General features: G+C 45.5%; 1 protein-coding gene across 1 annotated transcript in view; it reads left to right on the top strand.

Annotated features, from left to right (window-relative positions):
• The first annotated feature begins 420 nt into the window (after nucleotides 1-420).
• LOC145348429 (disintegrin and metalloproteinase domain-containing protein 19-like) overlaps nucleotides 421-17869 on the top strand; it is a 102242-nt gene continuing 84793 nt past the window's right edge. The window contains exons 1-2 of the mRNA XM_080196645.1: nucleotides 421-455; nucleotides 2010-2088. Of these exons, the coding sequence (XP_080052771.1) occupies nucleotides 421-455; nucleotides 2010-2088 (114 nt within the window). The remainder of the gene's footprint in view (nucleotides 456-2009; nucleotides 2089-17869) is intronic.

The following is a 17869-nucleotide window of genomic DNA, read 5'->3' as shown; positions in this document are numbered from 1 at the left end:
GAAGAAGAAGGTCATAGGTTAGAGGAAGCTGTAGATTGGTTGGTCAGATGGGCAGGGCAATGGCAGATTGTGTTTAACCCTAATAAGTGCAAGGTGATGCACTTTGGAAGAAGAAACAAGACGAGGGAGTATTTATTGAATGGCAGGACACTGGGAAGCTCAGAGGAACAGATGGATCTTGGACTAATTAGTTGTAGCTCCCTGAAGACAGCAGAGCAAGTGACTCGGCTAGTTCAGAAGGTATGTGGTATACTTGCTTTTATCACTCATTGTATAGAGTATAACAGCAAGGTGGTAATGTTGGAGTCGGACAGAATGTTTTTCAGGCCACAGCTGGTATGAGTACTGGTCACCTCACTATAGGAAGGCTCTGATAGCACTTGAAGGGTACAGAGGAGATTCACCAGGATGTTGCCCGGAATGGAGCATCTGAGCTATAAGGAGCAACTGGAAAGGTTTGGATAGTTTTCTTTAGAGCAGAGAAGGATGAGGGGGGGATATGATTGAGGTGTGTAAGATTATGAGGGGTATGGACAGGGTGAGTAAGGAACAGCAGTTCCCCTTAGTTGAGGGATCAATCATGAGGGAACAAGGTTTTAGGATGAGGGGCAGGAGATTCAGAGCAAATTTGAGAAAAACTTTCTTTCTCTCAGATGGTGGTGGCAATCTGGAATGCACTGCCTGGGAAGGTAGTAGGGGCCGGAAACCTTCTACCCATTAAAAAGTGTTTGGATAAGCACTTGTTACATCATAACATTCAAGGCTATGGGACAAGTACTGGAAAATGGGATTAGCACACTTTGGAACATATTTTCTCGTATGTCAAAGGGTGAATAAAGCATGCAAGACTAAATCCCAACTGATTTGATTTTGATTTGATTTGATTAACTATTGATATATGTATTAGCATACAGTGAAAAGTGTTGTTTCTTGTGAGCTATACAGACAAAGCATACTGTACATAGAGAAGGAAAGGAGAGGGTGTAGAATGTAGTGTTACAGTCATAGCCAGAGTGTAGAAAAAGATCAACTTAATATAAGATAGGTCCATCCAAAAGTCTGATGGCTTTTGATGGGAAGAAGCTGTTCTTGAATTGGTTGGTGTGTGTCCTCAAACTTTTGTATCTTTTTCCTGACAGAAGATGGTGGAAGAGAGAATGTCTGGAGTGTGTGGGGTCCTTGACTGTGCTGGCTGCTGTTCCGAGGCAGTGGGAAATGTAGATAGGATTAATGGATATGAGGCTGGTTTGAGTGATGGACTGGGCTACATTCACAACCTTTTGTAGATGGTCGGAGCAGGAGCCATACCAAGCTGTGATACATCCAGAAAGGATTCTTTGTATGGTGCATCTGTAAAAATAGAGTCGTAGTGGACGGATCAGATCAAAGCTCTACATTGTGAATGTTGGTAGACAATTAAGTAACTCTCTGAAGGAAGAGGCTCCACAAATATTCCCATCCTCAATGATGGAGCAACCCAGCACATCAGTGCAAAAGACAAGGGTGAAGTAGTCGCAACAATCTTCAGTTGTATTCAGTGGAATTTAGAAGAATAAGAGGGGAACTCATCGAAAGGTATTAAATTTGACAGGGTTGGACAGACTGGACGCAGGAATGATGCTTTGTCTGAATGGAGGCTCTAGAACCAGGGGTCACAGTTTCAGGATGCAGAGTAGGCCATTTAGAACAGGATGAGGAGAAATTTCTTCACTCAGAGGACAGTAAACCTGACAAATTCTCTACCACAGAAACCCATGGAGGATAAATCACTGGATATTTTTAAGATGGAAATCGTTAGATTTCTAGACTCACGGAGTATCAAGAGGTATGGGGCTCTGACCTTTTCACTTATCAACATTCAAAGCTTTTAATAAGCTCAAGTACATTGGAGTTGCATTTACAAGTGTTGCTTATCAGTTTTTCTGTCAGATACTCCCATATTACTACAACTTTAAATCTTTAAAACTATAAATTAAATTCTAAAGTCGTGACTTTACTTTTTCCTGCAGTACCCATGTGCCAAATGTGTTTCAGACATCACACTACGATTCAAATGAGCCATTGATGACAGACAAGGGAGCTAAACTGGTGAGCATTATCTTATAAACTGAGATCAAACTGCATGTATTTTGCTCTTTTATTTCCTGCCCACCTTTCTGTGGCTGTGACTTCTATAAAACTCCTCAGTTGTCAGAGTCAGTCCTGTACATTGTCCAAGTTTCCATTCTTCAGATATAAGACCATAAAAAATAGGAACAGGAGTCGGCCATTCGACCCCTTGAGCCTGCTCTACCGTTCAATAGGATTATGGCTGTTTTGACATTCTCACTTCCATTTTTCTGCCCTTCCCCCTCACCCTTGATTCCCTTCCTGAGCAAAAATCTATCTCAGCCTTAAATATAAATATAGACAAGTTCTGCTTCCATAGTTCTCTGTGGCAAGGAAGTCCAAACACTCATGACCCTCTGAGAGAAGAAATTCCTCCCCATCTCTATCTTATCTCCTGGATTATCAGGGACTTTGCCATTTGGTCTGAGACGCAGCACTATCTCCTGGAATTTTGTGATGAAAGATCTACCATGATTCACAAATTTTTCTCATCCTGTGATCCAACCTTCATTCATTTAGGGAGATGGCGGTCGCAACCCAGAGACCCAAGGCAATGCTCTGGGGACCTTGGTTTGAAATTTGGATTCAATTTGAAATTTAGAGTCGACCAGTGACCATGAAGCCATTATCAGTTGTCGTAAAAACCCATCTGGTTCACCTATGTCCTTGAGGGAAGGAAATCTGCCATCCTTACCTGGACTGGCCTACATGTGACTTCAGAGCCACAGCAATGTAGTTAATTCTTAAATGCCCTCTGAAATGGTCTAGCAAGCCACGCAGTTCAAGGGCAACTAGGGATGGGCATTAACATAGAAACAGAAAATAGAAGCAGGCGTAGGCCATTCAGCACGTCGAGCCTGCTCCGCCATTCATTTTGATCATGGCTGATCATAGAATTTTGCATCTTGATCCCTCCTCCCCCCCCCCCCCCCACATTCCTTGATCCCTTTAGCCCCAAGAGCTGTATCTAATTCCTTCTTGAAATCAGACAATGTTTTGGCCTCAAGTAGTGAATTCCACACATTCACCACCCTTTGGGTGAAGAAGTTCCTACCAACAACCTGTCCTGGCCCCTGCATGCTGATGCCATATTTAAAAACGCCCACCAGCACCTCTATTTTCTCAGAAGGCTAAGATAATTTGTCATGTCGCTACGACTCTCACCAATTTTTATAGATGCAACATAGAAAGCATCCTTTCTGGATGTACCACAGTTTGGTACGAATCCTGGTCTGACCAAGACCACAAGAAATAACAAAAGGTTGTGAATGAAGCCCAGTCCATCACACAAACCAGCCTCCCATCTATTGACTTTGTGTATGCTTCCTGTTGCATCAGAAAAGCAGCCTAAATTATCAAGGACCCCACACACCACAGACATACTCTCTTTTACCTTCTTCCATGGGGAAAAAGATACAGAAGTTAGAGAGTCATAGAGGTTTACAGCATGGAAATAGGCCCTTCGGCCCAACTTTGGTCCATAAAGCCCTTTTTTGTTCAAACCCCTGAGCTAATCCCAATTGCCTGCATTTGCCCCATATCCCTCTATACCCATCGTACCCATGTAACTATCTAAACGCTTTTTAAAAGACAAAATTGTAACCGCCTCTACTACTACCTCTGGCAGCTTGTTCCAGACACTCACCACCCTTTGTGTCAAACAATTGCCCCTCTGGAAACTTTTGTATCTCTCCCCTCTCACCTTAAACCTATGCCCTCTAGTTTTAGACTCCCCTATCTTTGGGAAAAGATATTGACTATCAAGCTGAGCTGTGTCCCTCATTATTTTATAGACCTCTATATGGTCACCACCCCCCTTCTATGCTCCAGAGAAAAAAGTCCCAGTCCGTCCAACCTCTCCTTATAACTCAATCCATCAAGTCCCGATTGCATCCTAGTATATATTTTCTGCACTCTTTCTAGTTTAATAATATCCTTTCTATAATAGGGTGACCAGAATTGCACACAGTATTTCAAGTGTGGCCTTACCAATATCTTGTACAACTTCAGCAAAACATCCCAACTCCTGTATTCAATGTTCTGACCAATGAAACCAAACATGCTGAATGCCTTCTTCACCACTCTGTTCATCTGTGACTCCACTTTCAAGGAGCTATGAACATGTACCCCTAGATCTCTTTGTTCTGTAACTCGCCCCAACATCCCACCACTCTGAAGTCACATATCAACCGACTCAAGAACTGTTTCATCCCTGCTGCCATCAGACTTTTGAATGGACCTTCTTCGCATTGAGCTTTTGCTACATCCTTGTTATGACTGCAACACTACATTCTGCACCCTCTCTATAAACATTATGCTTCCTTTGTGTGTTGCGCAAGAAACAATACTATTCACTGTATACCAATACATGCGGCAATAATAAATTAATTCAAAAATCCTGAAGGGTTCACCTCTTATCGTCAAACTATGACCCCTAGTCCTGGACTTAGCCATCAGTGGGAACATTCTTTCTGAATCTAACCTGTCTAACCCTGTTAGAATTTTATCTGTTTTTATAAGGTCTACTCTTCTAAATCCAATGAATACAATCCTAACTGACTCAGTTTCACCTTATGCGACAGGCCTGTCATCCTGGGAATCAGCCTGATAAGTCTTATTCTCCAGTGCCAGTGTATCCTTTCTCAAGTAAGGAGACCAAAATTGTAATAGTACTCCAGGTGTGGCCTCACCAGCACCTTATACAGCTGCAACGTTACCTCCCTGTTTTTAAACTCCATCCCTCTAGCAATGAAGGATAAAATTCCATTTGCTTCTTAATTACCTTCTACACCTCCAAACCAGCTCATTGAGATTCCTGCACAAGAACACCCAGGTCCCTCTGCACAGCCGCATGCTACAATATTTTACAATTTAAATAATAGTCCATTTTGTTGGTATTCTTACCAAAATGGATGACCTCACATTTACCAGCATTGCAAGCCATCTGCTAGACCCTTGCTCACTCACTTAGACTATCTATATCCCTTTGCAGACTTTCAGCATCCTATGCACTCTTTGCTCTGGCACTCACCTTAGTGTCCCCTGTGAATTTTGACACACTACACTTGGTCTCCAGCTCCAAATCATGCATGTAAATCATAAACAATTGCGGTCAAACACTGATCCGTGAGGCACACCACGAGTCACTGATCACCATGCTTATAAGAAGATAAGAACTAGGAGCAGGCCAACTGGCCCCTCGAGCCTGCTCCGCTATTCAATAAGATCATGGCTGATCTTTTTGTGGACTCAGCTCCACTTAGCCGCCTACTCACCATAATCCTTAATTCCTTTACTGTTCAAAAATTTATCTATCCTTGCCTTAAAATCATTCAATGAGGGAGCCTCAACTGCTTCACTGGGCAGGGAATTCCACAGATTCACAACTCTTTGTGTGAAGAAGTTCATTCGAACTCAGTCCTAAATCTGCTTCCCCTTATTGTGAGGCTATGCCCCCTAGTTCTACTTTCATCCACCAGTAGAAACAACTTCCCTGCTTCTATCTTATCTATTCCCTCATAATCTTATATGTTTCCATAAGATCTCCCCTCATTCTTTTGAATTCCAATGAGTACAGCCCCAGTCTACTCAGTCTCTCCTCATAAGCCAACCCTCTCAACTCCGAAATCATCCTAGTGAATCTCCTCTGCACCCCCTCCAGTGCCAGTATTTCCTTTCTCAAGTAAGGAGACTAAAACTGTACACAGTACTCCAGGTGTGGCCTCACCAGCACCTTATACAGCTGCAACATAACCTCGCTGTTTTTAAAATCCATCCCTCTAGCAATGAAGTGGCGCCACTATTTAGAAAAGGAGGTAAACAAAAAGCATTTGCTGTTTTCCAATCTGCGGGAACCACCCCAGAGTCCAGTGAATTTTGATAAATTACCACTAGTGCATTTGCTGTTTCTCCCGCCATCTCTTTTAGTACCCTGGGATGCATTCCATCAGGACCAGGAGACTTGTCTACCTTTAGCCCCCCCATTAATTTGCCCAGCACTGCTTCTTTTGTGATAATGATGGTTTCTAGGTCCTCACCTGCCATTGCCTTTCTGTCATCAATTTTTGGCGTGTTATTTGTGTCTTCCACTGTGAAGACTGACACAAAATACCTGTTCAATGTCTCAGCCATGTTCTCATTTCCACTTATTACATCCCCCTTCTCATCCTCTAAAGGACCAATGTTTATTTTTCGTCGCTCTTTTTCATTTTATATATTTGTAGAAACTTTTGCTATCTGTTTTTATATTCTGAGCTAGTTTATTCTCATAATCCATCTTTCTTTTCTTTATAGCTTTTTTTGTGGCTTTCTGTTGACCTTTAAAGATTCCCCAATCCTCTAGGTTCCCACTAATCTTTGCCACTTTGCATTAATTTTCTTTCAATTTGATACCCTCCTTTATTTCCTTTGATATCCATAGCTGATTATCTCTTTTTCTACAGTCCTTCCTTATCTCTGGTATATACTTTTGCTGAGCACTGTGAAAGATCGCTTTGAGAGTCCTCCACTGTTCCTCAGTTGTCCCACCATAAAGTTTTTGCTCCCAGTCTACCGTAGCCAACACTCTCGCATCCCTTTGTAGCCTCCTTTGTTTAATCACAAGACACTGGTATTGGATTTTACCTTCTCAGGTTCCACCTGTATTTTATATTCAATACTGTGAACGCTTTTTCCAAGAGGACCCCTAACTGCAAGATCATTTTGTACGTACATAACATGTATTACGACCGCAGGCTGTTCGCCCTTCCCCTTCAGGATGTCCTGCAGCCACTTCGAGAAATCCTTGACTCTAGCACCAGGCAGGCAACATACCATCCTGGAGTTTTATTTGTAGCCACAGAAACACTTAACTATTCTCTTTACAATTGAATGCCCGCTAAGTATGACATCCTCACGCCTTTTACTCCTCCCCTCTGCAGCAGAACCAAAATGATGCAAAGTTGCTGCTTTCCCCTGAGACCATAAAACCATAAGATTTAGGAGCAGAATTAAGCTATTTGGTCCATCGCGGCTTCTCCACCATTCAATCATGGCTGATATTTTTCTCATCCCCATTCTCCTACCTTTTCCCCATAACCCTGATCCCCTTATTAATCAAGAACCTATCTATCTCTGTCTTAAAAACACTCAGTGACCTGGCTCCACAGGCTTCTGTGACAAAGTATTCCACAGCCTTCTGTGGCAAAGAATTTCACAGATTCATGACTCTCTGGCTGAAGAAATTCATCATCACCTCTTTTTTAAAGGATCGTCCCTTTAGCCTGAGGTTGTGCCCTCTGGTTCTAGTTTTTCTGACTAGTGGAAACATTCTCTCCACGTCCACTCTATCCAGCCCTCGCAGTATTGTGTAATTTTCAGTAAGATCTCCGCCTCACCCTTCTAAACTCCAACATGTACAGACCCAGAGTCCTCAACCGTCCCTCATTTGACAAGCTCACCATTCCAAGGATCACTCTTGTGAACCTCCTCTGGACCATTTCCAAGGCCAGCTCATCCTTCCCCAGATATGGGCCCAAAACTGCTCATAATTCTCCAGTGGGATCTGACCAGAGCCTTGTACAGCCTCAGAAGTACATCCCTGCCCTTGTATTCTATCCCTCTTGACATGAATGCTAACATGGCATTTGCCTTCCTAACTCCGACTGAACCTGCACGTTAACCTTAAGAGAATCTTGAACAATGATTCCCAAGTCCCTCTGTGTTTCTGATTTCCTAAGCATTTACCCATTTAGAAAATAAATCTATGCCTCCATTCCTCCCTCCAAAGTGCATAACCTCAAACCTTTCCACATTGTATTCCATCCGCCACTTTTTCGCCCACTCTCCCAACTTGTCCAAATCCTTCTGCAGCCCCCCCATTTCCTCAATGCTACCTGTTCCTCTACATATCTTCGTATCATCTGCAAACTTAGCAACAGTGCCTTAAGTTCCTTCCTCCAAATTGTTAATGTAGATTGTAAAAAGTTGTGGTCTCAACACTGACCCCTGAGGCACACCATTAGTCACCAACTCCCATCTTGAAAAAGACCCCTTCATCCCCACTCTCTGCCTTCTGCCAGGCAGCCAATCCTTTATCCATGCTAGGATTTTATCCTTAACACCATGGGCACTTTAATTAATTTAACAGCCTCCTACGCGGCACCTTGTCAAAGGCCTTCTGGAAATCTAAATAAATCACGTCCATTGGTTCTCCTTTATCTAACTTCCATATTACCTTGTCAAAGAACTCTAACAGATTTGTCAAACATGACTCCTCCTTGCCAAAGCTGTGCTGACTCAGTCCTACTTTATCATGCACTTCCAAGTACTCTGCGATCTCATCTTTCAGGGGAATGACCTTTGGAGAGGTCATTCCCTGAACAGTATCCAATAGGGTATATATGTTTTTCAGGGAAATGCCACAGGAGATTCCTGCACTACCTACCGTGCCCTCTTGCTCCATCTGGTGGTCACTCCCATTCCTTTCCTGCCTGTGGGGTCTGAGCCTGCGTTGTGACCACCTCTCTATATGGGCTATCCACAATACTCTATGCCTCGCAGGTGCTCCACAGTGTCCCCATCCACCGCTCTACCTCCATCTCCGTCTGGAGCTGCAGCTGGAGACACTTCCTGCACACGCTGACCCAAGGCACTGGAAATGTTCCCGGCCTCCCGCATGGAGCACGATGGGCAAACCATGGCTAGGAGCTCTCCTGACTTTCTCCCTTTCAGTTAAGCTTTTGAATGATACTTGATATCAGATTATATCCAATCCTCAAAGGCCCTTCTTTCTGTTCCTCGTTACTACCGAACATAATTCTTACTATAAGTGACAAAAATTACTTCTGAAACTATAAGCAATAAAATTCAACACTTACCCAAACTTACTGCTTGCCAATCATCTTTGGACTGTGTGAGGAAAACAGAACACCCAGAGAAAACCCACTCAGACATGGGAAGACTCTCAGGATACAGTGAAAAGTATTGTTTCTTGCGTGCTATACAGACAAAATGTACCATTTATAGAGTACACAGGGGAGAAGAAAAGGAGAGGGTGCAGAATATTGTGTTACAGTCATAGTTAGGGAGTAGTGAAGGATCAACTTAATATAAGATTAGTCCATTCAAAATTCTGATGGCAGCCGAGAAGAAGCTGTTCTTGAATTGGTTGGTACGTGACCTCAGACTTTTGTATCTTTTGCCTGACAGGAGAAGGTGGAAGAGAGAATGTCCGGGGTGCATGGGGTCCTTAATTATGCTGGCTGCTTTTCCGAGGCAGTGGAAAGTATAGACAGTGTCAATGGATGGGAGGCTGGTTTATGTGAAGGACTGGGATACCTTCACAACCCCTTGTAAATTTCTGCAACCTTCAGAGCAGGAACTGTACCAAGCTGTGATACAACCAGAAATAATGCATTCTATAGGACATTTGTAAAAAATAGATGAGAGTTGTAGTGGATGTGCTGAATTTCTTTAGTCTCCTGAGAAAGTAGAGGTGTTGGTGGGCTTTCTTAACTATGGCACTGCGTTGGGAGACCAGAACAGTTTGCTGCTGATCTGAACACCTAGAAACCTGAAGCTCTCAGCCATTTCCACTTAATCACCATTAATGTGCCTCAAGATAAAGGGGAGGCGGTTTAGAACGGAGTTGAGGAGGAACTTCTTCACTCAAAGGGTGGTGAATCTCTGGAATTCTCTGCCCGTTGAAGTGGTGGAGGCTGCCTCGCTAAATATTTTTAAGAAGCGGGTTGATGGGTTCTTGATAAGAGAGGGGATTAAGGGTTATGGGGAGAGGGCGGGAAAGTGGAACTGAGCCACGACAGATCAGCCATGATCTTATTGAATGGCGGGGCAGGCTCGAAGGGCTAGATGGCCTACTCCTGCTCCTATTTCTTATGTTCTTATGTTCTTATGTAATGTAGAAAAGGGCATGTTCTCCACTACGCTTCCTGAAGTTGATGATGTTCTCTTTCATTTGACATTGAGGGAGAGATTATTTTTGCCTCACCAGTTCATCAGATTCTCTATCTCATTCCTGTATAGACAGCGGGCAGCGTCGGAGCGGGCAGTGGAGTGAGGGGGAGCAGAGTGAGCTATTAGGGCTTAATATCAAAAGGGTTTGCGAGAAAAAGGGCCAGGTAAGTTCGTGTTGAAATATTCAATATTACTACAGTGAATAATGGAGGGGCATGTGATGTGCTGTTTCTGTATGATGTGGGAGCTGGTGGACCCCAGGGTCCTTCCCAGTGACCATGTCTGCAGTAAGTGCAGGTTGCTGGAGGAGCTCCAGCTCAAGGTAGATGAGCTGGCCTCTGAGCTACAGACACTGAGGCTCATCAAGGGGAGAGAGGGTGCCATTGTCAATGGGGTGCAAGTGACATCCACCCCCCCTAGACTGGCTAACTCTAAGGGTCAGGAACAAGAGGGGGCTGCTGAGCGGAGGAAGGAGGGCAGGGAGAGGAGGAAGGAGGGTGGGGAGCGGAGGCCTCAGCCTCTCAACCTACATAACAGGTTTGAGGTTCTTGCTTCCAGTGTGGACGAGGACGAGGGAGGTGAGGTCGGTGAGCAAACTGCACACAGTACAGTGATGCAGCAGGACATAGGCAAAGAGAAGGTTAAAAGGAACGTTGTAGTAATTGGGGATAGTGTGGTTAAGGGTATTGACACTGTCCTTTGTCACAATGACAAAGTGCACAGAAGGGTGTGTTGTCTGCCTGGTACTCGGGTCCGGGATGTCGCATCTGGGCTGCAGAGGAACCTGGAGTGGGAGGGTGAGAATCCGGTCGTTGTGATACATGTGGGTGCCAACGACGTAGGCAAAATGCAAACTGAGGATCTGGAGAGGGAGTATGAAAAGCTGGGAATGGAATTAAAAAGTAGAACCAACAAGGTGGTTATCTCTGGGCTACTGCCTGAACCGAGTGCAGACGGGCGTAGGGTTGATAGGATTAAGGAAGTGAATGGGTGGCTCAGGGATTGGTGTGGGAGGAATGGGTTTGAATTTATGGGGCATTGGCACCAGTATTGGGGTAGGTGGGACCTGTTCAGGTGGGATGGGGTGGGTCTGAACCGTGCTGGGACCAGAGTGCTGGCGAATCGAGTAAAGAGGACTGTAGACAGGGCTTTAAACTAATTAGGTGGGGGGAGGGTGCGAGGGTAGGTGACATTACGGGGTCTAAAGTGAAGGAGACGGTACAGGTAAGGGCAGAGGCCGAGGATGTCCCAATAATAAAGGGAGTAGGGGGCCTGAGTATGGTTGGTGATGTTACATCAGATAGGTTCCAGGTGAAGGCTGGGATGAAGGCACTTTATCTAAATGCACAAAGCATTCGGAATAAAGTGGATGAGCTGGTGGCGCAGATCGGCACAAATGGATATGATCGGGTGGCCATTACAGAGACGTGGCTGCAAGGTGACCGGGACTGGGAGCTGAATGTCCAGGGGTATCAAGTGTTTAGGAAGGATAGGCGGGAGGAAAGAGGGGGTGGCGTAGCTCTGCTGATTAAGGATAGCATCAGGGTGGTAGTAAGGGATGATATTGGAGCCAAGGAGCAGAAAGTGGAATCGTTGTGGGTGGAGATTAGGAACAGCAAAGGGAGGAAGACGCTGGTGGGTGTCGTCTATAGGCCCCCGAATAATGATCTGGAGGTGGGGCGGGCTGTTAACGCGCAAACAAGTGCGGCGTGCAGGAATGGGACGGCCGTAGTTATGGGGGATTTCAATCTGCATATTGATTGGTCAACCCATGTTGGACGCGGTGGGCTTGAGGAGGAGTTCTTGGAATGCTGCCGGGATAGTTTCCTTGAACAGTGTGTGTTGGAGCCGACGAGGGAGCGAGCTATCTTGGATCTGGTGTTATGTAATGAGGCGGGTAGAATTAGGGACCTTGCGGTGAAGGATCCTCTTGGGAAGAGTGATCATTGTATGGTGGAGTTTCTGGTGCAGATGGAGGAGGAGAAAGTGGGTTCCCGGACACGCGTCCTTTGTTTGAACAGAGGGGAGTACGGTAGGATGAGAGAAGAATTGGCGAATGTGGACTGGGGGAGTGCGTTGGGAGGTAGGTCTGCTGAGGAGCAGTGGAGGATCTTTAAGGAGATCTTTCTTGGTGCTCAGCAGAAATTTATTCCGATGGTTAAAAAGGACTGTAGGAGGAGAGGTAATAAGCCATGGATAACGAAGGAGGTGAAGGAAAGTGTTAAATTAAAAGCGGAGGCGTTTAGAGTAGCTAAGAGTAGTGGGCGAGAAGAGGATTGGGAGAGGTTTAAATGTCAACAAAGATTGACAAAGAAGTTGATAAGGAAGGGTAGGAGAAACCATGAAGCTGGGCCAGCGCTTAATATAAAAAAGGATAGCAAGAATTTTTATAAATATATAAAAAGGAAGAGGCTGGCTAGGGTGAACGTTGGTCCCTTAGAGGATGAGAACATAGAACATAGAACATAGAACATTACAGCGCAGAACAGGCCCTTCGGCCCACGATGTTGCGCCGACCAGTTACAAAAACAATGACCCACTAGCCTATACCAATCCCTTTTCGTCCATAAACCTATCCAGAGATCTCTTAAACGCCCCCAAACTAGACGCATTTACAACTGCAGCAGGCAGGGCATTCCAATCCCTCACCACCCGCTGGGTAAAGAACCTACCCCTGACATCCGTCCTGTAGCTACCCCCCCTTAATTTAAAGCCATGCCCCCTCGTGCTAGCTTTCTCCATCCGAGGAAAAAGGCTATCACTATCCACCCTATCTAAACCTCTAATCATCTTATATGTTTCAATAAGATCCCCTCTTAGCCGCCTTCTTTCCAACGAAAACAACCCTAAATCCCTCAGTCTCTCCTCATAGGACCTCCCCACCATACCAGGCACCATCCTAGTAAACCTCCTCTGCACCCTCTCCAACGCCTCCACATCCTTCTTGTAATGCGGGGACCAGAACTGCACACAGTACTCCAAGTGCGGCCGCACTAGAGTAGTGTACAGTTGCAACATTACACTGCGACTCCTAAATTCAATCCCCCTACCAATAAACGCCAAGACACCGTACGCCTTCTTAACAACCTTATCTACTTGATTCCCAACTTTCAGGGATCTATGTACACACACACCTAGATCCCTCTGTTCATCCACACTATTCAAAGTCCTCCCGTTAGCCCTATACTCGACACATCTGTTGCTCCTACCAAAGTGAATTACCTCACACTTCTCCGCATTAAATTCCATCCGCCACCTCTCGGCCCAGCTCTGCAACCTATCTAAGTCTCCCTGCAGACTATGACACCCTTCCTCACAATCTACCACACCTCCAATTTTGGTGTCATCAGCAAATTTACTAATCCACCCAACTATACCCTCATCCAGATCATTAATAAAAATTACAAACAACAGTGGCCCCAAAACAGATCCCTGAGGCACACCACTCGTAACTGTACTCCATGATGAATATTTACCATCCACCACCACCCTCTGTCTCCTATCTGATAGCCAATTCCTGATCCAACTTCCTAGATTACCCACAATCCCATACATCTGCATTTTCTGCAGAAGCCTTCCATGGTGAACCTTATCAAACGCCTTACTAAAATCCATGTATACCACGTCAACTGCCTTACCCCCATCCACCTCTTTGGTCACCTTCTCAAAAAACTCAATAAGGTTAGTAAGGCACGACCTACCCGCTACAAAACCATGTTGACTATTTCTAATCAATTCATTACACTCCAAATAACTATAAATCCTATCCCTAATAATTTTTTCTAAAACCTTGCCCACAACAGAAGTAAGACTCACCGGTCTATAATTCCCGGCAAAGTCTCTGTTCCCCTTCTTAAACAATGGGACAACATTCGCTATCCTCCAATCCTCCGGGACTACACCAGAGACCAATGACGACCTGAAGATCTGAGCCAGAGGCTCTGCAATCACCTCTCTAGCCTCCCAGAGAATCCTAGGGTAGATCCCATCCGGACCAGGGGACTTATCTATTTTCAGCCCCTCAAGAATTTCCAGCACATCCTCTTTATCAACCGTAATACTGTCTATTTTACACCCCTGCAACCCAATGTCCTCCTCAGCTATATTCATGTCCCCCTGCGTGAACACCGAGAAGGGGGACTTAGTGGTAGGGATGGGGATATGGCTAAGGTCTTGAATAACTTTTTTGTTTCTGTCTTCACGGAGGAGGACGTGAATAATTTGCCGGATGTTTGAGATGGAAAGGTGGTCGGACTGGAGGGTCTTAATGACATTACTGTTACTAGAGAGGCGGTGCTCGACAGACTGGAGGGGCTGATTGTGGACAAGTTGCCAGGACCGGATGGAATGCATTCTGAAAGAAATGGCGGAGGTGATAGTGGATGCCTTGGTGGTTATTTTCCAGACGTCGCTGGATTCCGGGGAAGTGCCGGAAGATTGGCAAACGGCTAATGTTATGCCGTTGCTTAAGAAGGGTGCCAGGCAAAAGGCAGGGAATTATAGGCCGGTTAGTTTAACGTCTGTTGTAGGTAAAATGTTAGAATCCGTCATCAAGGAGGAAATAGCGAGGCATCTTGAGGGGAATTGCTTGATAGGGCGGACGCAGCACGGTTTCGTTAAAGGGAAGTCGTGTCTGACAAATTTACTGGAGTTCTATGAGGATGTGTCTAGGGCGGTGGATAGAGGAGAGCCGGTGGATGTGGTCTTTCTGGATTTTCAGGAGGCGTTTGACAAAGTACCTCACAAGAGGTTATTGCAGAAGGTTAGGGGACATGGAGTTGGGGGTAGGGTGTTAGCGTGGATAGAGGATTGGTTGTCAAATAGGAGGCAGAGAGTGGGGGTCAACGGGTGCTATTCGGATTGGCAGATGGTGACTAGTGGAGTGCCCCAGGGGTCGGTGCTGGGGCCTCAGCTATTTACCATTTATATAGATGATCTGGAGGAGGGAACCGAGTGTATGGTGTCGAAATTTGCTGATGACACCAAGATTGGGGGAACGGCAAATTGTGCGGAGGGTGTGGAGAGTCTACAGAAGGATCTAGATAGGCTGGGCGAATGGGCCAGGAAATGGCAAATGGAATTTAATGTCGGCAAGTGCGAGGTGGTCCACTTTGGTAGGAATAATGGTAGGAAGGATTATTACTTACGTGGAGAAAAACTGCAGCATGCGACGGTGCAGAGGGACCTCGGGGTCCTTGTGCATGAGTCGCAAAAACCCAGCTTGCAGGTGCAGCAGGTGGTCAGGAAGCCGAATGGGATGCTGGCCTTCATAGCGAGGGGGATTGAATATAAAAGTAGGGAGGTCTTGCTGCGGCTGTATAGGGCATTGGTGAGGCCGCAGCTGGAGTACTGTGTGCAGTTTTGGTCGCTGTACTTACGCAAGGATATTTTGGCCTTGGAGGGAGTGCAGAGGAGGTTTACTAGGCTGATACCAGAGTTGAGGGGGTTGAGTTATGAGGAGAGGCTGAATAAACTAGGCTTGTACTCGTTAGGAATTAGAAGAATGAGGGGGGATCTCATTGAGACGTATAAGATGATGAATGGGATGGATAGGATAGAGGTGGAGAGACTCTTCCCGCTCAGAAAGGACAGTAGGACTAGGGGGCACAGCCTCAAGATAAAGGGGGGGCGGTTTAGAACGGAGTTGAGGAGGAACTTCTTCACTCAAAGGGTGGTGAATCTCTGGAATTCTCTGCCTGTTGAAGTGGTGGAGGCTGCCTCGCTAAATATTTTTAAGACGCGGGTTGATGGGCTTTTGATAAGAGAGGGGATTAAGGGTTATGGGGAGAGGGCGGGAATGTGGAACTGAGCCACGACAGATCAGCCATGATCTTATTGAATGGCGGGGCAGGCTCGAAGGGCTAGATGGCCTACTCCTGCTCCTATTTCTTATGTTCTTATTCTGTCTCGTCATTGTTTGAGATCTGACCCACTACGGTGGTGTCGTCAGCAAACTTTCAAGTTTGTTAGAAGTCGAGTTGGAGGGGAATTTGGCCGCACAGTCATTGGTGTATAAGGAGTACAGTAGGGGGCTGAGAACACAGCTTTGTGGGGCACTGTGCTGATTTCCACATTCCATATCTAACTATTGTATAGATGCAGTGTTGTACTGGAAGAGCTTGGCTAGGGGAGTGGCAAGCTCTGGAGCACAAGTCTTCAGTACTTTGGTTGGAATATTGTCAGGGCCCATTGCTTTTGCATGATCAATGCCTTCAGCAGTTTCTTAACATCACTTGGAGTGAATCGAATTGGCGAGAGACTGGCATCTGAGATGCTGGGGACCACTGGAGGAGGGTGAGATGGATCACCCACTCAGCACTTCCGGCTGAAGATTGCTGTGAATACTTCAGCCTGATCTCTTGTACTGATGTTCTGGACTCCTCCATCATTGAGGACAGGGAAATTTGTGGTGTCTCTTTCTCCAGTGAGTTGTTTAATTGTCCTCAACCATTCACGACTGGATTTGGCAGGACTGCAGAGCTTGGATTTAATCCACTGGTTGTAGGATCGCTTAGCTGTCTATCACTTGCTGTTTATGCTGTTTGGCATGCAAGTAGTCCTGTGTTGAAGCTTCACCAGGTTGACACCTCATTTTAGGTATACCTGGTGCTGCGCCTGGCATGCCCTCCTGCACCCTCCATTGAACCAATGGTTCATTCTCTGGCTTGGTGGCAATGGTAGAGTGGGGGATATGATGGGCAATGAAGTTACAGATTGTTATTGAATACAATTATACATCTGCTGATGGCCCCTCAGCTCTTCATGGATGCCCTGTCTTGAGTTGCTAGGTTTGTTTGAAATCTGTCCCATTTAGCATAGTGACAGTGCCACATTACACAGTGACGGATATTCTCAATGTGAAGGTGGGACTGCATCTCCATAAGGACTATGTGTGGTCCCTCTTACAGATACTGTCATGGACAGATGTATCTGCGCAGGCCGATTTGCAAGGATGCAGTCAAATATGTTTTTCCCTCCTGTTGATTTCCTCGCCACTTGTTGCAGTCCCAGTCATTGTCATCGTTAGAGATTTAAGTTGAGATATTTTATTGAGTTTGTAAATTTCATTATTTGTCATGATGGGAATTGAACCGAGGTCCTCAGAGCATTCCCTTGGGTCTCTGAATTATTAATCTCCCGACAATACTGCTCAGTGACATCAATAACTGTCTGAGGAATCTTGCTGCAAACAATGTGTGTGACGATTGAACAAGAGCAGGGTCAGCCTTTTGATGAATGGTCATTAACTTGAGGTGTTAACTCCAACTCTCTGTCTCTGTGACACTGCTCCACCTACTGAGTGCTTTGGAATTTTCTCTCTACCTTCAAGTGTTCGACCTCCCTGTGTCAGTTGGCATAGAAAGAGACCACTTAATATGTGGCTTTGTTGGTGAGGCCAGAAAGTGGGTAAACATGCTCAGAGCACCACCATATTTCATTTTGGTAGGACAAACTTGAATGCAGATTATAGGGTCAATGGCAGGGTTCTGAGGAATGTGGAGGAACAGAGAGATCTTGGGGTTCATATCCACAGATCTCTGAAGGTTACCACTCAAGTGAATAGAGCCGTGAAGAAGGCTTATAGTGTGTTAGCGTTTATTATCAGGGGGTTTGAGTTTAAGAGCCGTGGGGTTATGCTGCAACTATACCGGACCTTGGGTGAGACCACGTTTGGAATATTGTGTTCAGTTCTAGTCACCTCACTATAAGAAGGATGTGGAAGCATTGGAAAGAGTGCAGAGGAGATTTACCAGGATGCTGCCTGGTTTGGAGGGTAGGTCTTATGAGGGAGCTGGGGCTTTTCTCT

Source organism: Carcharhinus amblyrhynchos, chromosome 1, assembly GCF_965287045.1.
Source record: "Carcharhinus amblyrhynchos chromosome 1, sCarAmb.v2.hapA, whole genome shotgun sequence".
Lineage (NCBI taxonomy): Eukaryota > Metazoa > Chordata > Chondrichthyes > Carcharhiniformes > Carcharhinidae > Carcharhinus > Carcharhinus amblyrhynchos.
Note: the sequence above shows the minus strand (reverse complement) of the source record. Positions and strands in the feature narration are given on the sequence as shown.